General features: G+C 45.4%; 1 protein-coding gene across 6 annotated transcripts in view; it reads left to right on the top strand.

Moving 5' to 3' along the window:
• The window catches only part of LOC137504419 (nuclear RNA export factor 1-like), a 122,037-nt gene that overhangs the window by 3,499 nt on the left and 91,963 nt on the right, over positions 1-26,575 (top strand). For 4 of the 6 annotated variants that reach the window (XM_068232825.1, XM_068232824.1, XM_068232822.1 and 1 more), the window contains exons 2-5: positions 3,017-3,080; positions 16,693-16,755; positions 21,695-21,791; positions 24,489-24,572. In XM_068232825.1, coding sequence (XP_068088926.1) covers positions 3,052-3,080; positions 16,693-16,755; positions 21,695-21,791; positions 24,489-24,572 — 273 coding nt within the window. In that variant the 5' untranslated portion in view covers positions 3,017-3,051. The remainder of the gene's footprint in view (positions 1-3,016; positions 3,081-16,692; positions 16,756-21,694; positions 21,792-24,488; positions 24,573-26,575) is intronic. The other 2 variants (XM_068232827.1, XM_068232823.1) reach the window with 1 other exon arrangement.

The raw sequence follows: 26,575 nt of genomic DNA, 5'->3' as shown, positions 1-26,575 counted from the left end.
TGGAGGCCATGATCTCTGCAGCAATGCACGGCAATGAGGATCTGAATGTGATCTGTGGAAAAATGCTGGAGACGTAATTTGTTTTCCCCTCCACTAGATTCACAAGCACTCTATTCACCAAATGGGTGTTCATATCTCACATTATTGGCTGTACTGGGCATTGTATTTTGTGCGACCCACTGACTCTGCTGACGGGATGCACAACCTACCCCCTGACTATGGCTGTGACATAAGTACTGGAATAGGCTGGAATTTAATGCAGTTCGCTTACCTGCTGCGTGTGATGGTATCATTGCAGAGCAGCCCCACCAGAAAGTGCTGGCTTAGGAAGAGAAAGGATCCTAATATGCAGCCTTAAAGGGGAACTGAAGTGAGAAGAATATGGAGGCTGCCATATTTATTTCCTGTCAAAAAATACACATTTCCTGGTAGCCCTGCTGATTTTTTTGGCTGCAGTAGTGTCTGAATCACACCAGAAAGAAGCACGCAGCTAATCTTGTCAGATCTGACAATAATGTCAGAAACACCTGATCTGCTGCAGGCTTGTTCAGAGTGTATGGCTAGGCAGAGAATCAGCAAGCCAGCCAGGCAATGTGCAATGTTTAAAAAGGAAATAAATGTCAGCCTCCGTATCCCTCTTGCTTCAGTTGCCCTTTAAGCCTGGGACCCACTAGAAGCGATTTTTCTGAACGCTTTGTGATTTGAAAGCTCTTGCTAATGTAATGCTATGGGTGTGATCCCACTGGAGCGATGTGATTTTATAAAAATCCCCCATAGCATTACATTAGCAAGAGCTTTCAAAACCCTAGTGCTTAGAAAAGGCTGCTAGTGGTTTTGATCCCTTACTGCCCTTGTGTATTAATTTTTGGAGCTTGTCGGCCCAATTTTAAAGTGGAACTGTAGTAAAAATAAGAAATAAAATTGCATTTTCTTTTTCTTTTTACAAAGGTAATTTATAGATTTAGTCCGTGTTTGCCCATTGTAAAATCTTTCCTATCCACGATTTACATTCTGACATTTGACTGGTGGTGACATCTTTCACTGCCACAAATTAGGGTCCTCAGCAGTGTCGGCCATCACCTCAGGTTTCCTTCATGAAGAACTGGGTCATCACTGCTGAACCTTCGCCTCCCTATGTCCCTCTCCGGGGCTGTGGAGTCAGTACAAAAATCATCCGACGACCCAGTTTATGAAACCATTGACTCCGGCTACAACTCCGACTCCACAGCCCTGTCCCCCCTGCCCCCATGTCTTCTTAGGTATAAAAGATGATTGCCAAGTGCAACTGGTGGCGCTGTAGTATGGCAGCCTCGGCTCTTGACTTTTGGACATTACCCCCCCCCCATCATTCCAGAACCTGTATGAGCATAAACAAATTCCGGGTACAACCCCCCCATTTGTACTTGGCAAAATAAATGATTCTGATTATTTCGTTCTGCCAGGTGATCTGTGCAGAATATTTGTTACTGAGAGTTCTATGCACAGAGGGGAGATACTGTTTACTTTGAGTCTGGGGTTGGGTAAGGATGTGTCTGGTCTGGGTTGGGCAAGGATGTGTCTGGTCTGGGTTGGGCAAGGATGTGTCTGGTCTGGGTTGGGCAAGGATGTGTCTGGTCTGGGTTGGGTAAGGATGTGTCTGGTCTGGGTTGGGTAAGGATGTGTGGTCTGGGTTGGGTAAGGATGTGTCTGGTCTAGGTTGGGTAAGGATGTGTCTGGTCTGGGTTGGGTAAGGATGGGTCTGGTTTGATCTGGGTTGGGTAAGGATGTGTCTGGTCCTGGTTGGGCAAGGATGTGTCTGGTCCTGGTTGGGCAAGGATGTGTCTGGTCTGGGTTGGGCAAGGATGTGTCTGGTCTGGGGTTGGGTAAGGATGTGTCTGGTCTGGGTTGGGCAAGGATGTGTCTGGTCTGGGTTGGGCAAGGATGTGTCTGGTCTGGGTTGGGCAAGGATGTGTCTGGTCTGGGTTGGGTAAGGATGTGTCTGGTCTGGGTTGGGTAAGGATGTGTGGTCTGGGTTGGGTAAGGATGTGTCTGGTCTAGGTTGGGTAAGGATGTGTCTGGTCTGGGTTGGGTAAGGATGGGTCTGGTTTGATCTGGGTTGGGTAAGGATGTGTCTGGTCCTGGTTGGGCAAGGATGTGTCTGGTCTGGGTTGGGCAAGGATGTGTCTGGTCTGGGTTGGTCAAGGATGTGTCTGGTCTGGGTTGGTCAAGGATGTGTCTGGTCTGGGTTGGTCAAGGATGTGTCTGGTCTGGGTTGGGCAAGGATGTGTCTGGTCTGGGTTGGGCAAGGATGTGTCTGGTCTGGGTTGGGCAAGGATGTGTCTGGTCTGGGTTGGGCAAGGATGTGTCTGGTCTGGGTTGGGCAAGGATGTGTCTGGTCTGGGTTGGGCAAGGATGTGTCTGGTCTGGGTTGGGCAAGGATGTGTGTGGTCTGGGTTGGGCAAGGATGTGTGTGGTCTGGGTTGGGCAAGGATGTGTGTGGTCTGGGTTGGGCAAGGATGTGTCTGGTCTGGGTTGGGCAAGGATGTGTCTGGTCTGGGTTGGGCAAGGATGTGTCTGGTCTGGGTTGGGCAAGGATGTGTCTGGTCTGGGTTGGGCAAGGATGTGTCTGGTCTGGGTTGGGCAAGGATGTGTCTGGTCTGGGTTGGGCAAGGATGTGTCTGGTCTGGGTTGGGCAAGGATGTGTCTGGTTTGGGTTGGGCAAGGATGTGTCTGGTCCGGGTTGGGGAATGATGCACGCACAGTACGTAGCCCGCCGTCTTCATGAGCAGTCGGGCTGCTTTAGCTTTCTGAGGGCTCCTAGAGGTGGCATAACTTCTCCAAGGAACAGCGCTGGGTAACTGGGAAGGCTCAATAGGATCCAAAACATTCCCTTTCGATAGATAAGTATCAGGTTTTTGTTTGTCTGCTTTTTTATGATAAAGATTTGGTGTAATGCAGCAATATTACGTACCAGGAATATCCTTAGGATTATTATTGCTTTATAAATATCCCTCGTTATCTTTATTTTCTCGTTTAGGGAACTGTACTAGCTCCTGCAGGTTTGAGGTGAAGATGGAATCGTCAACATTTTGCCATCTGAGGTAAATTGAATATTAAAGAAGGTCTCTGCCATTCCACATTACGCAGTGTACCTGACTTAACCAGGCTTCCCCATATGGGAGCGTTGTAAAAACAGCGCAGGAGTTTTGGGCACAGTCGGCGCCACCATAGATCGCAGTAGAAATTATGGCTATAGCGACGCTCAGTGAGTGATTTGGGCGCCGTCAAGACGGAGCACAAATTACTACAAAAACACTAATTCATCTGCCAGTAGTAGTTGGATGCCGAATTACATCTTTCCCCCACTATCCATGGTGGCCTGGAGGGGGAATAGTAATTAGCGCCGCTGGGACTTGTGCAGGAGCAGGGTGAGCCGTATATCGTCTTTACCCTGCGCCCAAATCTGCCGGCTGCTGTATACTAGGTACACCCCCAGATATCCAACGACCTCTCCAGAGAGGATCTCATAAGTGATCCAACAAACCTGGCCTGGATAGAGTGAAATTGTGTGATACCGTGTACTAAACAAAAAATTGCACCTCTCACCTGGGTCACATTGGAATATGGTGAGGACGATAACTAAAAGTTAGTAAATTAGCAAATTAGAAATGTAATTTAAATTCTGAGTCTGTACATTTTTTTTTCCTGACTCCAGGTACCCAAAAATCACTCGGCCTCCAAAGCTCTGGTAAGACCTCTAGATTATCAACTGCGGGGCTTGGTTGGGCTGTCTCGTTTGAGAATCTAGTGGTAGTACTAGTGTCACTCTTAGGTCACTTTAGTAATCCAATATGCTAGATCTGTAAGTTGCAATCATATACTCTATTGTCCCTCCTCCTCTCTCCATAAAGACAGAACACATTGCTTGGCTGTTACCTAGCAACACGTGTCATCTGCAGGATTCCGTTTCGATGTCTGTGAGAGATTGTGCATGGGTGCACACCTCTACTTCTGATTGTCAACTGTTTTCTGAATGTTTCTCATTACTCCTTGTCTGATAAATTGTCAGTGTCTGCATATTAAAGGAAATGTCCGAGGATTAAGTTTAAAAAAAAAAAAAAAAAAAATTTTTTTTACCCGGGGCTTCCTCCAGCACCTGTCAGCCGTCCTGTGCCCTCGCCGTAGCTCCGCTTCCCGCCGGCGGCCCGGGGACCTCGCCAGGCCGGCATCCACTGCACCTGCAGGAGAGCCGCTCTTGGTCACGCTGACGTCATCTGGATTGTACTGTGCAGGCGCAGAACTACTGCACCTGCGCAGTATACTCCAGAGGACATCCGCGCCACCGCGAGCGACTCGCGCGCAAAAACAGTGGATGCCGACCTGGCGAGGTCAGCATCTTGCACCGGAGGGGACCCCGGGCCACCGGCGGGAAGGAGAGGTGCGCCGAGGGAACAGGACAGCTGACAGGTGCTGGAGGAAGCCCCGGGTAAGTAGATTTTTTTTTTTTTTTTTTTTTTTTTTTCTTCTTCTTCCCTCGAACATTCCCTTTAAGTCAGTGATTAGAACTCTGAGAAATGGCAACGTGTAGGAAGGGGGAGGAAACGGGAAAGAGCTCAGTACACTCCCAGCTTCAGCTTAGCCAAGTTGTAATGGTTTTTGGTAATATGAAATGGTGATGTGTGAGACCATGAAATAAAATGGGGAAATTATCTGTGTGCTTTGAAGGACACCTGTAATCTCTTAAAAAAAAAAAAAAAAAAACATTTTAACTTAAAGAGGAACTCCAGTGAAAATGTAATAAAAAAGTGCTTCATTTTTACAATAATTATGTATAAATGATTAAGTCAGTGTTTGCCAATTGTAAAATCTTTTAAACCCCTTATTTACATTCTGACATTTATCACATGGTGACATTTTTACTGTTGGCAGGTGATGTAGCTGCTGCTTGCTTATTTTGCAGTTGGAAACAGCTGTAAACAGCTATTTCCCACAATGCAACAAGGTTCACAGACATGAAACTGCCAGGACCATGGTCCTCAGTTTGTTGTGGGAGGGGTTTCACCACAATATCAGCCATACAGAACCCGCTGATGATCCGTTTGTGAAAAGGAATCGTTTTGTCCCAACGCGGGCACAGGACATCTGCAGGGGGCCCAGTAGAAGCCCCAGGTAAGTTAAACTTTTTTTTTTTTTAAGATATTACAGGTGTCCTTTGAAAGCTCCCTCCTAGCTTGCTTTTTCTACAAAGCAAACCTGTACGGCCAGCATGCACCATGCCAACGATAAATTAGTAAAACGATATGTGAAAGAATTGGCTTTTGGAGTGCCTGCTGGCGCAAATATAATCACTTAATTACATCACAATAACACTAAAACCTGTTTCAAATGTAGAAATACAAAATGTAATCCTAGTAGTGTATCGTTCAGAAAGCATGTGGCTACCAGCTGCATTGCCACATGCTTTATGAACTACTGTATACACGTCTGCTGTACAAGTGCTATCCCACGGAAGTTTCTGGTTAAACCATGACTGATGATTCTGTATATAACTGTATGAAGAGGACCTGTTCTTATTGGTACAGATCTGCGATTGGAATCCATCCTGCCGGTGCTCTGTAATACATATCAGAAGTGCTTTCTGGATTGAATTTACAGCTTATTGCCCATCCAGTGCTGTATTCAGGACATTGCCTTGGTAGTTATTTGCTTGGAGCATTTTTGGGAGAGTTCCATCCTTTCAAAACTTTGCAGTTGTGGCATTACCCCAGGAATCCCATGTCTTAATAAGGTATCCTGTACAAGACTGTGAGGATGGACACTGTTTGTAATGGGGACTTCAGCCTCATTACATGCTCGATTTCAGTGGATGTGGAGGCGTACGAGATGAATCGGCGCTAGGAGACTTGGGTGCAGGATACAGCCGGTATATGGCTGATCCTGCTGCTGCATAAGTCCTGGCCGTGTTAATTACTATTCCCCCTCCAGGCTGCCATGGATAGTGAGGAATTAGTGTTTTAAATGTAACTACAGCTCCGACTTCTAACGGCGCCAAAGTTACACTCTGTGTGCTGCTATAGACGTAATTCCTATTATGGCCTATGGTGACGCCGGCTGCGCCCAAATCTCCTTCGCTGTCTTCTTAGTGTGCGATGTGGAGGGCATTTTAAGAGTTAGAGGGGTTACTTAGGATTACATTTTGTAATTCTACAGGGTGGGCCATTTATATGGAAACTCCTTCATAAAATGGGAATGGTTAATGATATTAATTTCTGTTTGTGGCACATTAGTATATGTGAGGGGGGTAAACTTTTCAAGATGGGTTGTGACCATGGTGGCCATTTTGAAGTTGGCCATTTTGAATCCAACTTTAGTTTTTTCAATAGGAAGAGGGTCATGTGACACATCAAACTTATTTGGAATTTCACAATAAAAACAATGGTGTGCTTGGTTTTTTTTAACCACTTCAGCCTACAGTGTCGAAAATCGTATGCATCCGAGCAACGTTCACCTCCCATTCATTCGCCAATAACTTTATCGCTACTTGTCACAATTAATTGATCTATATCTTGTTTTTTCCGCCACTAATTAGGCTTTCTTTGGGTAGTACATTTTGCTAAAAAAAAAAAATTTTTTAAATCCATTTTAACAGGAAGTTTAAGAAAGAAATGGAAAAAATTCATTCTTTCTCAGTTTTTGGCCACTATAGTTTAAAATTAATACATGCTACCGTAATTAAAACTCATGTATTTTATTTGCCCATTTGTCCCAGTTATTACACTGTTTAAATGATGTCCCTTTCACAATTTATGGCGCCGATATTTTATTTAGAAATAAATGTGCATTTTTCCAATTTGCGTCTATCACTATTTACAAGCTTATAATTTTAAAAAAATATAATCAGATACTCTCTTGACATATATATTTAAAAAGTTCAGACCCTTAGGTAACTGTTTTTTTTTTTTTATTGTAATTTTATTTATTTATTTTTTTAATTAAAAAATGTATTTGGGTAATTTTTGGTGTGGAAGGGAAACAGATAATTTTAAATGTAAAATAATGTAATATATAAAATGTATGTGGGTTTCGTTTACTATTTGGCCACAAGATGGCCACAGTCAAAGTCCTGAAAGCGTATGATCACGCTTCCAGGAACTACAAGGAGGCTGGGAAACTAGAGACCGTCGGTTTTTCTGCGGGGGATTTAGATCAGTGAATGGGAATTATATTCCCATTCACTGATTGGGGGGGCGTAATGGCAGGCAGTGGGAGCGCGCACGATCGTGCGCCTCAGGCAGCAGCACAGTCTCTGGATGGATATATCCGTCCAGAGAGACTGAAGTGGTTAATGTAACTTAATTCTTTCATGAGTTGTTTACAAGTTTCTGACCACTTGTGTTCAGTGTGCTGCCCATTGTGTTGGATTGATGCAGCCCTCTTCTCCCACTCTTCACACACGGATAGCAACCCCGCAGGAGAAATGCTAGCACAGGCATCCAATATCCGTAGTTTCAGATGCTGCACATCTCGTATCTTCACAGCATAGACAATTGCCTTCAGATAACCCCACAGATAAGTCTAAGGGGGTCAGATCGGGAGACCTTGGGGGCCATTCAACTGGCCCACGACGACCAATCCACTTTCCAGGAAACTGTTCATCTAGGAATGCTCGGACCTGACACCCATAATGTGGTGGTGCACCATCTTGCTGGAAAAACTTAGGGAACGTGCCAGCTTCAGTGCATAAAGAGAGAAACGCATCATCATGTAGCAATTTCGCATATCCAGTGGCCTTAAGGTTTCCATTGATGAAGAACAAACTATCTTTGTACCCCATATACCACACCATACCGTCAAATTTTTTGTTCAAACAGTCTTGGAGAGATCTATCCAATGTGGGTTAGTGTCAAACCAATAGCGGTGGTTTTGTTTAACTTCACCATTCACATAAAAGTTTGCCTCATCACTGAACAAAACCTTCTGCGTAAACGGAGAGTCCTGTTCCAGTTTTTGTTTTGCCCATTCTGCCAATTCAGTGCGCTGATCTGGGTCATCCTCGTTGAGATGCTGCAGTAGCTGGAGTTTGTAAGGGTGCCATTTGTGAGTAGCTAATATCCGCCGACATGCGTCGAGTGCTACGCTGTGGGCTCTTGCTGAATGAAGCTAGGACAGCCACTGATGTTTCTTCATTATGTTTCAATAATTTTTATTGGGAATTTTCTTAATTTTACAACAAGGCCAAATTGGCCAAACTCAGTAATATCAACAGTATTGTACATTATTTGTGTATACAACAATAAAAGCATAGATAGTAGATTTTAACCTTGATACTGATGTTTCTTCATTAGTGACAGATTTCATGCGTCCACGTTTTGGCAAATCCAACACTTCACGAAACTTGGCAAGCAGTTTGCTATCTGTAGCATGGGAGATGGGTGGTCTCATAGGGTGTCTTGCATTGAAATCTGCTGCAATGACCCGGTTACTGTGTTCACCAGACATCAACACAATTTCTATCCGCTCCTCACGTGTTAATCTCGGCGACATGTCAATTGCTGTAAACAAAGAGAAACTTGTAAATAACTCATGAAATAATAAAGTTACGTTAAAACCAAGCACACCATTGTTTTTCTTGTGAAATTCCCAATAAGTTTGATGTCACATGACCCTCTTCCCATTGAAAAGACAAAAGTTGGATTCAAAATGGCCGACTTCAAAATGGCCACCATGGTCACCACCCATCTTGAAAAGTTGCACCCCTCACATATACTAATGTGCCACAAACAGGAAGTTAATATCGCCAACTATTCCCATTTTATGAAGGTGTATCCATATAAATGGCCCACCCATTTGATACAGGTTTCAGTGTTATTGTGATGTAGTAATGTGATTATATTTGCACAGGGCATGCACTCAGGAGCCAATTCTTACACACATCTTTTTACCAGTTTTGGCTTACTGCGGAGGTGCGGCCGTACTAACGCATTATGGCTGGGCTCCTATGCAGTGAGGAGCAGGGCCTGGAAGCGCATATCAGACAAGCGCTTGTCTTTTATAGGGTCCAATTGTGACAACTGCAGGGTTAGCGCGACACAGAACAAATCAGAAACGTCCCAGAAATGTTTATTGCTTTTTTTTTTTGTCTTTCTTTTTTTAATACTTCAGCTTTGACCTTAAAAAGGAACTCCATTGAAAATTATGTGATTAAAAAAAAAAGTGCTTCATTTTTACAATAATTATGTATAAATGATTCAGTGTTTGCCCATTGTAAAATCTTTCCTCTCCCTGATTTACATTCTGACATTTATCACATGGTGAGATTTTTACTGTTGGCAGGTAATGTCACTGGATATAGCTGCTGTTTGCTTTTTTGGCAGTTGGTCCCAGCTGTAAACCACTATTTCCCACAATGCAATGAGGTTCACAGACAGGAAACTGCCAGGACCATGGTCCTCACAGTTTCCTGTGGGACGGGTTTCACAACAATATTAGCCATACAGAGGCCCCTGATGATCCTTTTGTGAAAAGGAATAGATTTCTCATGGAAAGGGGGGTATCAGCTACTGATTCGGATGAAATTCAATTCTTGGGTGGTTTCTCTTCAATGTTGTTGTTTTTTTTTTTTTTTGTGCTGAAAGGGTTTACATGTCAAGTGCTTATAATAAAAAGAACACTGTTGTGAAAAAAAGTGTCATTTTTAAATACATGTGTACACATACAAGTAAAAAGTACTTCCCCCCCCCTAGAGTAAAATGCACTTTAAATTACGTTTTCTCCCATCGTTCTTCAGGACTGCTTCCTCCTAAAAGAAAGATCGATTTCAGCCCTAATGGAAACAGACAACAATTTCAATATGCAGATGTATGTAAGCACCTCCCTCCTACGCATCACTAGTTTTTTTTATTGTTTCCCTACACCTGTGGATACAGGCAGCTAGGGACAGTTGGCACCTATCTCTGATTAGTGTAGGTTTTTGTCTGGTTGCTTGGAGGGACTGTGATACCTTTCTCAAGCATTACCGAGTGGAACTCCTGTCAAGCCAGGACCACACATTCGAGAGAAAGGTGCTTCATTCCCCCCTAAAGGTGACCATACAGGTGACTTGTCGGCCGATCTACCATCCAATTTGATTATCATTATAGGAATTGGATGAAGATGCCGCCAAGTGCATGCCAGACCGACATGGTTCGGACATGCTGCAAGATGTAGGGCCGACTTCCTTGACTGGGTGCGCGGCGGTAATAACAAGCGATATCAGGGCTAGCAAGAACGCAACAAAACCCCTGGCGATGGCCCCCCTAATGTTTAATGCGCCCCCCCACCCTCTGTGCCCAGTACAAGCAATACAGTACCTGTCCTCAACTCCGCTTGCTCCGGGCTCCCTCTGCTATCCATACACATGCGCCATGTGGTTGCCTAGTAACTTTGCCATGAGTGACGTTTGACATCACACACGCACCCTTACTAGGCAACCACATGGAGGACGCCTGTATGGACAATGGAGGGAGCCCGGAGCAAGCGGAGGCGTGGATAGGTAGTGTATTGCATGCACTGGGCACGGGGGGACATTAGGGCGGACAGTGTCAGGTCGGAGAAACGGTCAGATGCGGCAACACAATGCAGATTCCATATCAATTTGAACATGAAATCGATCGGGAATTGGCCTACGGTATATGAGCAGCCGACAGATCTCTCTCATCAGATTCGATTAGAGGGAGATTTGTCTCTTGGTCGAATCTGCCCATCATCGCAGAGATGTATGGCTGCCTTTAAAAGTAATTTCTTGCTGGTCTCGGGAGGAAGCCATCCTGGAGGACTATGAGAGAAAAGCCCAGCTACTTACCGGTAGGGTTTCAATGTGTCCTCCAGGAGGGCTAACTTCCCTACCATGTACTGCTAAAATTAATAGTAATATGTACTGTATATGGTTGTAGTTTTTTTTTTTTTTTAAAGTGAGATGTAGGAGGGAGGTACATTTGCATATTTAAAGGACCTCTGTCACGAAAATCTTAAATTTTAAAAATATATGTTAACCTATACAATTAAGTACGTTTCTTCCAGAGTAAAATGAGCCATAAATTACTTTTCTCCTATGTTGCTGTCACTTACAGTAGGTAGCAGAAATCTGACAGAACTGACAGGTTTTGTACTAGCACTAACTCCTCATAGGGGGTTCACAGGCATTTCTTTATTTTCAAAATGCACTTAGTAAATGGCAGTTGCTCCGTCCAACTGCCCAAAAAAAGGGTATGATGAACAGGGAGGCTGGTCAGCATCTTTGTATAAACTTTTTTCAGGGAGTGTCTTTATAAGGAATACAGGCCATGCTGAGAATCCCCTATGGAGAGATGGACTAGCCCAAAACCTGTCGATGATGTCAGATTTCTACTACTTACTGTAAATGCCAGCAACTTAGGAGATAAGTAATTTATGGCTCATTTTACTTGGGAAGAAGCGTACTTCTTATTTGTATGTGTTTTAAATTTTTAGATTTTCGTGACAGTTTTTCTTTAACCATTTCCGCCGCCCGGACGTGAAGCTCACGTCCGGGCGGCAGCTCTGCAGCGCTCCCGCCCGCAGGCGCACCCCCGTTGTGTCCCCCGGTAGCCCTGGGATCACTGAAAGGGAACATGGTTCCCGATCACAGATCCCTTTCCCCCGCAGAAAAACCGAAGCGCTCACATGTGAGGCTTCAGTTCTTCTGCCCGGACAGATTTCCGCATCCCCTTGTACTTCCGCTTAGCAAAAAGTACAAGCAGGGTAAATAAAAACGAAGGTGACCATCTTGTGGCCAAATAGTAAAACTACAGCTACACATTTTTTACAATACAATTTACACCTATAACAACATTAAAAATAAACTGTTTATGTCCCACACCAAAATATTACACAAATACATTTTTTATTTGGGGAAAAAAAAATGACAAAAAAAAGACATAAATAGTTACCAAAGGGTCTGAACGTTTTAAATATGCATTTTAAGGGGGTATATTACAAACATTTTTTAAATTATAAGCTTGTAAATAGTGATGGACGCAAAACGGAAACAATGCACCTTTATTTCTAAATAAAATATTTGCGCCATACATTGTGATAGGGACAAAATTTAAATGGTATAATAATCGAGACAAACGGGTAAATAAAATACATAGGTTTTAATTATGGTAGGGTGGATTATTTTAAAGCTTTAATTGGCCGAAAACTGAGAAATAATGATTTTTTTTTCATTTTTTCTTATTAATCCTGTTAAAATGCATTTACGGTAAAGTGGCTCTTAGCAAAATGTACCACCCACAGAAAGCCTAATTAGTGGCGGAAAAAACAAGATATAGATCAATAAATTGTGATAAGTAGTGATAAAGTTATTAGCGAATGAATAGGAGGTGAAAATTGCTCCGATGCAGAAGGTGAAAAATCCCCGCGGGCTGAAGTGGTTAAAGAGAACCCGAGGTGGGGATCTTGGAATGACATCTATACACAGAGGCTGGGTCTGGCTATAGTGCCCAGCCTCTGTTGCCATTTGAATCCCCCCTAAGTCCCCCCTGCGCTCCGTTCTAGCCCATAAATTACAGCCGCGCTGTCGGGTAATGTTTACCTCCCTAATGTCACTCACGCCGCTCCCCCCGCCTCCTGCAGAGCACCGGTCCCCGCCCGCATCCCTTCCCTCCAATCAGCGGCGAGGGACGTGGGCAGGGACTGGCGCTCTGCAGGAGGCGGGGGAGCGGCGTGAGTGACACTAGGGAGGTAAATACAGCTCGCTGCGACACGCTGCTTGTCGCCAGCGCGGCTGTAATTTATGGGGGAGAGCGGAGCGCAGGGGGGATTCAAATAGCAACAGAAGCTGGGCACTATAGCCAGACCCAGCCACTGTGTATAGATTTCGTTCTAAGATCCCCACCTCGGGTTCTCTTTAATTTGTTGTCTGTGTTACCATTAGGGGTGGGATGATCTTCTCTCAGGAGGAAACTGTTGAAACCCAACTACTGGTAAGTAGCTGGGCTTTTTCCGATGTTAACTTACAGTAGGTAGTAAAACTGACAGGTTCTGGACTAATCCATCTCCTGGGCAGCACGGTGGTGAAGTGGTTAGCCCTCTCGCCTTGCAGTGCTGGGTCCCCGGTTCAAATCCCAGACAGGCACTATCTGCACAGTTTGTATGTTCTCCCCATGTCTTTGTGGGTTTCCTCTGGGCACTCCGGTTTCCTCCCACACCCCCAAAACATAGATATGTTAATTGGCTTTCCCTAATTTTGCCTTGACTACGATAAATACACTACATGATACACACATAGACATAGGACTATGGAAGGGACTAGATTGTGAGCCCCACTGAGGGACAGTTAAAGAATACGTCCCAGATTTTTAATAGGTTTTAGTCACATGGCACTTCCTTCAGCCCCTAGAAGTGCGTCAGGTCCCACACCGCCGTTCCGCTGTCAGACAGGGCTCCTGGTTTCCGCTCTGGAAGATCACTACATGTGGCCAGGTGGGGATCTTCTGCACATGTGCGGTTGCACCGAGTGGCTCTCAGGATCACACTCCTGGGGCTGAGCGCTTTGCGTTTGTGCAGTTCAGTGAGAATTGTACTGTGCAAGTGCAGAGCTCTCCCGTCACTGGGAGCGAGATGGAGAGGCGTACAGCGAGCATGTGCAGAGGAACCCGACTTGGCGGCAGATATGGAGTTACCGGAGGCCTGGCTCAAAACGGAACTGCAGCATTGAGACCTTACACTCTTCTAGGGGCTGAATTTTTTTTTTTTTTTTTTACTTAGTCTTCGGATGCATTAGGTGACAAGACAAAACTCTGTACAGCGCTGTAGGATGACCGCTCTATATAAATACTAAATATTTTTTGAGAATTCTCAGTATTTAACCTCTAAAGGGACACTGTAGGGGGTCGGGGGAAAATGAGTTGAACTTACCCGGAGCTTCTAATGGTCCCCCGCAGACATCCTGTGCCCGCGCAGCCACTTAGCGATGCTCCGGACTCGCCTCCCGTTCACTTCTGGAATTTCAGACTTTGAAGTCTGAAAACCACTGCGCCTGTGTTGCCGTGTCCTCGATGCCGCTGATGTCACCAGGAGCGTACTACGCAGGCCTAGTATGGTCTGTGTCTGCGCAGTACGCTCCTGGTGACATCAGCGGGAACAAGGACACGGCAACAAAGGCGCAGTGGTGTTCAGACTTTAAAGTCTGAAATTCTAGAAGTGAACCGGAGGCGGGGCCGGAGCATCGGTGAGTGGCTGCGTGGGCACAGGATGTCTGCGCGGGACCTTTAGAAGCCCCTGGTAAGTTCAACTCATTTTCCCCTGACCCCCCCCCCCCCCCCCAGTATCCCTTTAAGGGCCACAGGTTTATAAACCCACCCCCCAAGTAACCAGGCCATTTTTTTACGGTTCAACACTGCACAGCTTTAAAGTGAAACTCCAGTGAAAATAATGAAATACAAAAGTGCTTCATTTTTACAATAATTATGTATAAAGGATTTAGTCAGTGTTTTCCCATTGTAAAGTCTTTCCTCTCTTTGATCTACATTCTGACATTTACCACAAGGTTGACATTTTTACTGCTGACAGGTGATGTCACTGGAAGGAGATGCTGCTTGCTTTTTTTGGCAGTTGGACCCAGCAGTAAACAGCTATTATTTCCCACAATGCAGTGTGGTTCACAGATCGGAAACTGTCAGGACCACTGGGAGGGGTTTCACCACAATATTAGCCATACAAACCCCCTGATGATCTGTTTGAGAAAAGGAAAAGATTTCTCATGGGAAAGGGGGTATCAGCTACTCATTGGGATGAAGTTCAATTCTTGTGCACCTCTGCACTACATACACCTCTGCATCAGCCTATGCATGGCATTAGATTGTGAGCCCATCGGAGGGACAGTTAAGTGACATGTATGCCCCATGTACAGCGCTGTACACATATATTTTACCATTGTTTTTTGTTTAATCAGCCTGCCAGCTCCAATCGCGTCCGGCAGGCTGATCGCGGTGGCCTCCTGTGTCCCCTGCTGGGAACGCGCACTCGAACAAGCGCTCATTCCCTGCTAATCTCACGAGGACGCCAATTGGCGTTAGGCGACCTTGTGCCTCCCACCGCCCATCGACGTGAGGCGGTCAGGAGGTGGTTAATTGTATTCTTTTCAAAAGCACGCCCTGGAAAGGATCTACAGTATACAAATATGCAAGACAGCCTTGCTACTTGCATCTCTGAGGACTAGTCCACAACCTCAGATCTGTACTACCTGCTAGAAGTAAGAGAGACATAGGAAAAAAGACCATTATAGTGCATTTTAATCTGGAACATATGTGCATGATGCATACATATCTGTTACAGAATAAAATGCATTATAAATGTATAGTTTTTTTATTTTTCTCTATTTAACAATCGTTTGCAATAGTGGCCCATTAATAATCTTGTTACCGACGTTCTGCTTCTGGCACTAAAGGGAACCTGAAGCGATATATGAATGCTAATGTATTTATTGCCTTGTAAAGGACAACTGAAGTGAGAAGAATATGGAGGCTGCCATATTTATTTCCTTTTAAGTAATGTCAGTTGCCTGGCAGCATGTATTTGACTGTCGTAGTGTCTGAATCACACCAGAAACAATCATGTAGCTAATGTAGTTAGATCTGACAATAATGTCAGAAACACCTGATGCTTGTTCAGGGTTTATGGCTAAAAGTATTAGAGGCAGAGGATCAGCAGGACTACCATGCAGCTGGTATTGCTTAAGAGAAAATAAATGTCAGCCTCCATATCCCTCTCACTACAGTTGTCCTTTGACCTCCAGCTGCCGGGTCACGCCGCTGGCGTGGCAGCCCCAGGACCGCCTAACGCCGATCGGCATTAAGTCCTGGGGCTCTGTTTTGCAGGAGATCACACGCAGGGTGCGCACGCACATCTCCAGCTTGGTGGGCGGAGTGGAGCTCCGACTTCAGTCTCCGAGTGGTGGTTGCCGCTCGGGAGACTTGTAGACGGCGTAATCGCTGTCTAATTACATGTACAGCGCTGCGATCAGCAGCAGCGCTGTACCTCCTGAGACACAGAGGTGATCGGCTGTCCTGTCATAGGCTGAAGCCTATGACAGCTGATCACGGGGATTGTCTGGCGGGGGGAGGAAGGGAGGGGTTTTACAATGAAATAATAAAAAAAAAAAAACACTTTTTAAATAAACACAGTTAAACAAACATGGGGGGGGAGGGGAGTGATCAGACCCCACCAACAGAGAGCTCTGTTGGTGGGGAGAAAAGGAGAGAGGGGGGGGGGGGGGTTAATCACCTGTGTGCTGTGTTGTGTGGCCCTGCAGCTTGGCCTTAAAGCTGCAGTGGCCAATTTAATGAAAAATTGCCTAGTCTTTAGGGAGGTTTAACACTGCGGTCCTCGAGGTTAAACAATACACATTACCTGGCTGTACAGCTAAACCTATATGCCTTTAATACTTTTTAATCCTAGACCCTGAACAAGCATGCAGCATATCAGATGTTTGAGTGCACTTTCCGCATGCTTTTTTTTTTTCAGGTGTGTGATTCAGACACTGCTGCAGCCAAAGAGATCAGCAGAGCTGCCAGGCAACTGGAAATGATTAAAAGGAAATAAATATGGCAGCCTCCATCTGTCTCCCACCTTGGGTTGCTTTTTAACCCGGTAACTCTTCTGATACCCTCTGAATTTCTATTTTCTGCGTAACCTGGATTTTCTTCCCTCCAGCGTTGAACTTTCCGCTCGCGGAAGAAGAGTGATGAAGACTCATGTGAAGACTAAAGTTGTGACGTAAGTCAGGTACTTTGTTCTGTAAATGCGTGTCATTAAAGGGGAGCTCTGGGCTGTTTGGAAATCCCCCATATGCTTTCCTGATCCCCCCCCCCCCCCCCCCCCCCCCCCGGATTGGGTTATTTGGAAATATTTTTATGAAAATAAAGAGTGCAGATACCGGAACACAGTTTTTAATATTCTAATGACCTCATTCTAGTCTCGCTACACTCTCCTAGCAGCAGGGAAATGCGGAGGGGTTGAAGCTCCCTGTTGGACACAGGACTACATTTCCCATCAGCCCAAGTGGTGATTTTTTTGGTGTCCGTTACACTGAAGCAAAAAAAGTATATGCGTTGTATGTGTTGTACCGATAATTAATAGAACATTAGTAGCAAAAGAATATCATATTTTTTATTTTCAGTTATATACAGTGATGTGAAAAACTATTTGCCCCCTTCCTGATTTCTTATTCTTTTGCATGTTTGTCACACTTAAATGTTTCTGCTCATCAAAAACCGTTAACTATTAGTCAAAGATAACATAATTGAACACAAAATGCAGTTTTAAATGATGGTTTTTATTATTTAGTGAGAGAAAAAAAACTCAAAACCTACATGGCCCTGTGTGAAAAAGAAATTGCCCCCTGAACCTAATAACTGGTTGGGCCACCCTTAGCAGCAATAACATTCCGTCATATATGCTATTTACAAACCACACTCTGTATTTTAAACTGTGAAACAGAGCAGAGCCTATGACCCTTTGAACTTCCTTGCAATAAAACCTTATCACAAGCTGTCACTTTCTTTGATGTATACTTGGCCGACCCAAGTTGTTGTTTTTTTTTTTGTTTTTTTTTAACTCTACCTGTGCTGGAAAACAATGTGAGACTCCTATCTTTGCTAATAATGTTCTATTTCTTAGCTGTACTACACATTCAATTCATTATTTAATAAGTTTTTCCCTTTAGATTCCCTTTAATACCCAGCTGACAGCAATGATTCATGACAGCTGGTGTGAGTTTATAGCATTCACTTGTCATCCAATGCTGCTGTATTGGCTTCTGCACCGACTTCTGCAGGACAATGCAGCGATCAGACAGGCATAGTTGCATTGCTTTACCAGGAGTAAGAGTACAGCATGCGGGGTTTTTTGTTTGAGTTTTTATATGTTGCCTTGTGCCCTCTTTAAAATGTCTTAAAGGGAACCTGAAGTGATACTCATGTGGAGGCTGCCATTGTTTCCTTTTAAACAATACTAGTTGTATGGCCATCCATTTGATCTCTGACTACAGTATTGTCTGAACCACACACCTGCAACAAGTGGATAATGTACATCAATAAGGAGACGGCACTCAACTGGCTTCAAAACTTGCGTTTATCGAATCATTCAGTAATTACACAACATGTTTTGGGGACATCCCCTTCATCAGGTGTACACCTGATGAAGGGGATGTCCCCGAAACATGTTGTGTAATTGCTGAATGATTCGATAAACGCAAGTTTTGAAGCCAGTTGAGTGCCGTCTCCTTATTAATGAATATTTGCCGTGAGTGGAGTGGTGACCCACAGGAGAGTTGAGCACCGGTGACTCAGGCAGTGCCAAGCCTGAGGAGGAGGTTACCCAGGGTTCTTCGACTTCAAGTGGATAATGTAGTCAGACTTTAGCCAAACATCTGATCTCCATGCTTTTTCAGGGTTTATGGCTTGACCTATTAAGGTGGAGGATCGACAGGACAGCCAGGCAATTTGCATTGTTTAAAAGGAAAGAAATATGTCAGCCTCCATATCCCTCTCACTTCAGGCTTCTTGTTACAGCTGTCTGCACAAAAATTGTATTTCTACTTATATTCTCCATTAATCTGATCGAATTGGATAGCAGCTTTCCTTGTGTTAGTGGGCCTGAACAAGCCTTTCTGAATGATGGTTTGCGAGCATAATATGTTATGGAAACGTGCTTGTAATCCAAAGCACTCTTATATCAAAGCTAATTTTAAATTAATGGACACCCAGTTGATTCGTTCCACAATCCAAAAACAGTTATAGTAAAATAGTATAAAATTAAATTGTAAACGACTTTCACCAGGCCCGGATTTACATCACTGGAGCCTATAAGCACAGATGTCCTGTCACCCTAGACTTCACCCTTCATGAACCTACAAACATCTGTTGAGCCGCACTGCAAGTATGCTGGCTAGTGCAGCTGTCACTTCTCCCTTACTTCCCTTGCATGTCATACGCGGCTACAGTTGTCCCTTTAAGCTACATACTCACGGGGGACTATTGTCCCCCGTAGCATGCGCGCACGCGAACAGGGAGCGACAGCTGTCCACACGTCTTGCCAGAAAGGCAGAGACGCGGCGGAAGCTGTTTGTGAATGAAGCATCCCCCGGCCGGATGCTCCATTCACTCGCGTAGGTCTCCTGTCGCTAGCCCGCGTACTCACGCGGGACTAGCGACAGTTCCGGCGAAGTCGCGGCGACAGCTGTAGCCGGCAATTGAACATGTCAATCGCCTGGCGACAGCTCCGACGGGCGACGGTTCGGGGCGCGCGCGTTATACACACGGGCGACCTGTCGCTGCAACACGCGCGTGCCACGTGGCTGCGGCGACGGCCGTACCCCGTGTGTATGGGGCTTTAGGATTAGGTAGCCAGAGGTACCCTCGGTATTTAGCAGCTAGTGGTGCCCCTGACTGAAGGTAGATCTCTTCAGGGGAATGCAGAGAGCGCTCATTTATGGTGTGCTCGGGACTCTGCATAGGGTAGGAGGGAGGCACAAGGGGAGGGGACTGAGCCACCTTTCCATCATCAGGCGCCTGTAGGCACGTGCCTACAGTGACTTATGGTAAATCCGGCCTTGACTTTCACTATAACTAACAGAATCCTTGCCATCTGTAGGCTCGCCCCAACCTTCTTTCTTTTCTGTGGCTTTAAAGGACCACTATCGCGAAAAAGTGTAATTTAAAGTACACTTTTCCCAGAGTAAAATGAGGCATACATTACTTTTCTCCTGTATTGGTTCAGCTCATTTCCTCATGGGTGATTCTCAGCATGGCTTTTATTCTTTATAAAGACACTCCCTGAAAAGGATTTATACAATTATGCTGGCCAGCCTCCCTGCTCACTGCACAGCTTTTTTGGCAGTTGGATTGAACAACTGCTATTTACGAAGTGCTTTTGAAAATAAAGAAAATCTTGAGAACCCTCCATGAGGAGATAAGCTGGTCTAAAACCTGTCGGTAATGTCAGATTTCTACAACCTGCTGTAAGTGACAGCAACATAGGAGAAAAGTAATTTATGGCTCATTTTACTCTGGGAAAAATGTACTTCTTATTTGTATAGGTTTACATGTACTTTAAATTTTACAATTTTCGCTTTAGTGGTCCTTTAACAGGGAACTTATCCAATGACTGTTACTTTTGAGGATTTCATGGCAATGTGACATTGTACAGTCTCTACACTCAGATGAAGTACAATCCTGCAGCGCCAAAGGGAGACGACCTATCGGCTCAGTTGTGATGACGTGACGCATGTATTCTTTTCTTGTAGATTTTTAGGCGCGTACACACGGCGTATTTTTACAAACAGCCGGCCTGTCAGACCCTCCCGCGGGGCGGTCGTTCTGCTGGCGGATCGATCAAAAACATCTTATAAGTCTGCCAACAGCTTGTACGCACGTGTTACTGTCGGCTGATCGACCGCCCCCACGGGAGGGTCTGACGGACCCATCGTTTGTAAAAATACGGCGTGTGTACGCGCCTCAAGACTTATATCAAGTCAAAATTTCACAAACCTTTTTGATTGCATTGCAAAGCGCTCTTAAACCAAGTTACTCTCAATCCAAGGTTTTACTGTATTCTGATTGAATCGGACAGTTGTTTGTCCAGAGAATTGTACCGTTTATGGCCACCTTAAAGGAGACCAGAGCCGAAAGGCACTTGTAAAAAGTGAATGTGCAGTGGGTAGGGGTGTATAAGCAAATACCGTGCCTCCCTTCTCCTCCGTCGCTCGCCGTTCTCCTACACCCAGTCCTGTCCGCGACTCCAAACCCGGACGTACTGCAGCGCGCATGGACAGTGTGTCCATTCTGCTCCTCTGGGGCCGCACAGTGATGTCATAAGACAGGAGCGGCATCACTGCGCGGCCACAGGGGGGCAGAACAGACACACTGTGCATGTGCGCCGCATCATGTCCGGGTCTGGAGTTTCTGAGAAGAATGGGACTGAGTGTAGGAGAACGGTGAGTGACAGAGGGGAACGGGAGGCGCAGTAAGGCCGGATCTACACTAGAAGCGCTTTTCTGAGCGCTGTGTGATTGATTAGCGCTTTCTGAGCGCTTTTTAAAAATTTCTCCCATTCACTTTCATTAAAATCGTGGTAAAAATTGCAGCAATCGCGTACGTGAAACATCACGGCAATTTTTACCGGGATTTTAATGAAAGTGAATGGGAGCTCTTTTTAAAAAAGCGTTCAGAAAGTCTGTTAGTTCTGAGCTAATCAATCACAGGCGCTCAGAGAAGCGCTTATAGTGTGGATCCGGCCTAGGCCCCGTTCACACTGCACACGTTTCCAGCCGCGTTTTGGAAACGCGTGCAGGTGGCCGACACGCACGACATCAGACAGTGCATAGAGTGCACTGTCTGATGTTCACATTGTGCGGTCCGGGAACGCATGCTGCACGCATTTTTTGCCAAAACGCGTGGCTGTCCCATTCACTTTTCAGTGATGGGATCAGCCACGCAATGCATACAAACGCAGATGGCGTGCGTTCGTACGCGTTGTGTTCCGCATGCCTGGTTGTTTGCGTTTGTAATGTGAACGGGGCCTAAGTACCTTCACTTTTTACCAGAGCCTTTTAGCTCTGATATCCTTTAACTTGACTATATATTGGCATCTCTTTCTCCATCTCTGGTTAGAACTTGTGGTTTAGAATCGCTGTTTTTCTCTTCTTTTTATGTAGGAATTATTCACAAAAGGCTAGATACAAAGTGACATCTAGGTTGGAGAATCAGAACAACCAGCAACGTCCTAAAAGACAGAATTATTTTAAAATATCGGTATGTATTTGTTTTATTTTAATTTTGCCTCTTACCTACAAAACTCATGGCAAAGCGTGTAGCGAGCCTGCAGCCAATTACAGCATCGGCATATCAAAGCCCAAATTCTTCTGAATGTGCTGTATCCCCATCACCTAAAAATATACCCTTCCTAACCCCATCTCCTCGCCTGAATTCCTATTGGCTAGTTCGGCATTGACATCACGTGGTCATTGCAGCTGCTCCATCTTCTGAATATCTTTCTGGTAGGGGGCATGGAACAACATATACGGATACCCTAAAGTACTTACTGCATGGTCCAGAGGGTACAGGCTGCCAGCAGGAATGGAGACAGGACATGGAAGAAGCGTGCCAGCGGATAGGTGACTGCATGTTCTGCTGCCTTCAGTCTGCACGGGCCGAAGGGATGACTACTGAGGTCCCTTTCACACTGGCACGGTGCGTCGCGGCAATTTACCGCACTGCTATCGCAGGGCAATGAAGGTCTATGGGTGCTTTCACATTACCTGCTGTGCGCGGGAAGGGCTCAGTTTGCTGCGCTTCCAAAACTGTTGGTGCGTGTATCTGCGTTGAGGTGCGGCAGATCCGAAGTCATGTAAGTCTATGGCGACGCAGGGATTTGAAGAAAAATGTTGCCTGCGATGCGCATGCACGGAAGCGTATTTTTAACAATACACTTCCGTGCACTTCCTGTTTTTTTTTTTTTTTTTTTTACATATGAAGTGACCACAACCTGTCGTCCCTTCCTGTTTGGCCGGATGTTAAAAGGGGAATACCGCATAGTAAAGCGGTATTCCCTGAAGACCCGTTTTCGGCTGTCGCGCCGCATCGCTAACGCCAATCCACAATGTGAAGCCGGCCTAATGGTTCGCCGAATCTTAACGCCTGACTCTTGACTGGCCCCTTCCAAACGAGATCTTTCCGTCGGAGTAATCGATAGTTTAGGTTGGTTTTGGCTTTGAATCACTGGGGGCCTGCCAGTTGGCACGGTACTGTGGAGGCGGGTCCATAGATTTTTAATAGATTTCTAGGTGACAAATCTGTTTGCACATGTGGCAGTAACCAATCCCTCTAATAGGATTTATATCCGAGAGGGATGTGTCTGTTGGTTTTCTCTGGTGGCCATCTGCCAGTTTATGGTCACCTTAGCAACTTATACTTTATATACTGGAGATGTACACATTGCAGCTTAGTCTGCAATCAGTGCAATCACAGAATAACAGCTAATGTAGCTAGTTTACTATCAGTATAGGCACAGAGTAACAGCTTATACTGTACATACTGGGGGTAGCAGGAATCTGTATACACTGCAGCTAGTTTTCTATTGGTACAGGCACAGAGTAACCGCTTATACTGGGGGTAGAGTTCGGCACTCAGTGCAGCTAGTTTACTATCAGTACAGGCACAGAGTAACAGCTTATACTGTATGTACCGGTGGTAGGCACACACTGCAGCTAGCTTACTAGACCTAGAGGCACAGAGTACTACAGCTTATATTGTACATACTAGAGAAATCAGAGATCAGCATACACTGCAGCTAGTTTACTATCAGTATAGGAACAGAATAACTGCTTATACTGTACATAGTGGGGGTAGTAGAGGTCAGTGTGTACTACAACTTGTTTACTGTTGTATAGACGTTGGGTAACTGCCTATATTGTACTCACTGGGTGGCATTCCAGTGCTTTAAAAGTTTTGTCTGCAGGGCCAAATGCAGGGTATGCAGAGCAGGCGTCAGGGAGCTTTTCTTACATACCTGTCCAGGCTTCTCGATCTGCTGCTTCCTCCTCAACCGCGGCGGTAATGTAATCCCGACACATCTGCTTGGATCCGATCACATGATATCACATGATCGGGATCCAAGAGACTATGTCAGAATTACAACACCACCAGAGAGTCTCTTCCACCACCAGGTGGCGATGTAACGCTGATATGGTCTCCTGGATCCCGATCACGTCATATCATGTGCTCAGAACTGAGATGTGTAGGGGTTACATCGTCACCGTGGTGGAGGAGAGAAGACCTGTTGGAAGTTGAGAGACGCCGGTGGACGACGAGCAGAAGCCATCTGGAACGGGTAACTATAATTGCCGCATGCTTGTTTGCACTAGGCAGCCAAACAAGATATGCCGACCGAGACTCACACTGCACCAGCAGCTAAATAAAGAATTCAAGTATATCACGTTCTTGATCAGGCCCCCATTTTAAAGTGAACTTCCAGACTGAAATCTACTCTGCAGAACTGAAAAGTTTGGTGTTTCTTTAACAGTTTCACAGCATCAGAACTTTGCTTTTCTTACCCAAGCCTCATTTTTAGCTGCACAGAAGAAAACTGCCCGGGCATTTTTCCCCTGATGCTGTGCAAAGCATGATGGGATTTCTGATGTTGAACTCCTGCTGTTTAGTTGAATTTTTTTTATTTGAGATTTGAAGCCTAGCACGTGCATCTGGGAGGGGTGATCATTACAGTTGGAACTGTGTCTCATGCTCCCTGTCACCTCCTTTCAACCAAAAAGATGATTTCCCCCATGAAAAATATGGCTGCCCCCATGAAATCCCAAACCTTTCCCTGTTCTTTTTAAACGGTGGGTAAGAGATCTATCTATTTTAATTAACATAACTAATGTAACTTAATGACAGTATGTTTGTTTAGGCTGAAGTTTCACTTTAAGTACATCAACACTTTTAATATTGCAGATTCCTTACGGCCGATACTACAATCAGACATGGCTGTTGAATTCTATTGTGAACCAATGCGGCCAGCACTTCCGGGTTTACCAGGTAACCCTTCCACCATTTCACTATTAAATATCAAAGCCCTACAGCTATGCAGGAGGATTTTAGTCCATCACAGTGCACTACACCTTGGCTTCACCCCCCCCTCTCCCCCCCCCCGTTGCCTAGGTGGGCTGGGCTGCACCGCAATCCGCCGCGCTAATCCTCCATATGCAAAGAACGTTCCCGTCCACCGCCGCCACTCCCTGGTACGTCCAGTCTCCGGAGGGCAGAGTGGTTTTTCACTGAATCTCCCTATGAGAGCTTTTATTCTTTGAGGTACATGGCATGCAAGGAATTGGATTGCTAAGGCATCTAATGTTTATGGATTTGCTCTACCTGGTCTACTCCTACGGGGGCTGCGCAGCTCTTCCTGCTCCAGCGTGGCCGCGCAATAGCCGGCCCAGCCCGCCCTCACGTGCTCAGTAGGCTGGAGCCGCGGGCCGCGGGCTCCGTGGTACTGCACATGTGTGGGTGGGCTCGCGCGGCTACTACACGACCGCGCATTAGAAAGAAGAGCTGCGCAGCCCCAACATGGAGATGGGCTGTGCTCAATAACGGGGGCTGTAGTACGAGAAAACCCTCATAATGAGGATGTGCTTGGCCAGGGCTGTGCAGGCGCAGTGGCCGTCGATTGTGCTATAACGGAACTTAGCCACGGCAGGGGACCGGTGGACCGTTCTATGACGCCGCGGGCACAGAGCGGCTGCAGGGGGCTGGCAGAAGCCCCAGGCAAATAACTTTTTTTTCAGGTTTCTTTTAATCATGCGCTGTACTGGTTTGTTTTTTGCATAGATCTCTTTTATTGAATTAGAAAAGGTTTTGGGTAATGCTGATCACTGAACACATCATTGAATGGCTTTTTCAAGTATATTAACACACGAGAAACAGGTGTGTGCTCATAGCAAGTAGCACCTGACCCACAATTGACTCACAGAAGTGTCTCTCAACAAAGTTATTGACACAGCCCATGCAAAGTGCATCTGCTTGCCAGAATATGCAGAGACGAAATTAACCCCCTCCATCCGCCTAACGCAGGAGGTCTCCAGTACGCCATACATGAGCGCGAGCTCCAGTCAGTAAACACAGTGGGCCCTTCAGCGATCAGCCAGCGATCGGAGCTGGCAGGCTGTTTTTTTTTGTTGGTTTTTTTTTTTTTTTACATTTTTTTTTATTTATGTATTAAATGTATTTAAATTTATCTAGCGCTGAACTCTTATGCAGCGCTGCACAGAGAATAGACTTGTCACTTCACCGTCCCTCAGAGGAGCTCACAGTCTAATCCAGGCATGGGCAAACTCGGCCCTCCAGCTGTTACGGAACTACAAATCCCACAATGCATTGCAGGAGTCTTACAGCCACAGTCATGACTCAAAGGCAAATGCATTGTGGGACTTGTAGTTCTGTAACAGCTGGAGGGCCGAGTTTGCCCATGCCTGGTCTAATCCCTACCATAGGCATATGTCTATGTATGTGTCATGTAGTGTTCGCATCGTAGTCTAGGGCCAGTTAAAGGGGAAGCCAACTTATCTATGTGTTTGTTTGTGATTTTTTATTTTTATCTTTTTCTTAAAATAATAAAAATAAAACTAGCAACAGCAATCAAAGAGTACCAAAAGAAAGCCCTATTTGTGAGAAGAAAATGAGGTAACATTAATTTGGGTACTAAGTTGTATGACCGAGCAATAAACCGTCAGTCATGAAGTGCTGAATTGTAAAAAAAAAATGGCCTGGTCACTAGGGGGGCATAAACCTCTGGTCCTAAAGTGGTTAAAGGTGCCCAAACCTCTAGCGATGATGGGCAGATTTGACCAAGAGACAAATCTCTCTCTAATTGAATCTGATTAGAGAGACCTCTCTCAGCTGCCCATACACCGCAGACTGATTCCCGATCATTTTCATGTTGATATTTATCCTGAATCGGCCCTGTGATGCCACATTCACCCCCTCGCTGGCTCAGAGCCGGGACAAGGTCCTTTAGCACACAAGGCTGAGACACCAAAGTGCGC

Source organism: Hyperolius riggenbachi, chromosome 4 (genome assembly GCF_040937935.1).
Source record: "Hyperolius riggenbachi isolate aHypRig1 chromosome 4, aHypRig1.pri, whole genome shotgun sequence".
NCBI lineage: Eukaryota > Metazoa > Chordata > Amphibia > Anura > Hyperoliidae > Hyperolius > Hyperolius riggenbachi.
The sequence above is the reverse complement of the archived record's forward strand: the minus strand, read 5'-3'. Positions and strand labels throughout refer to the sequence as shown.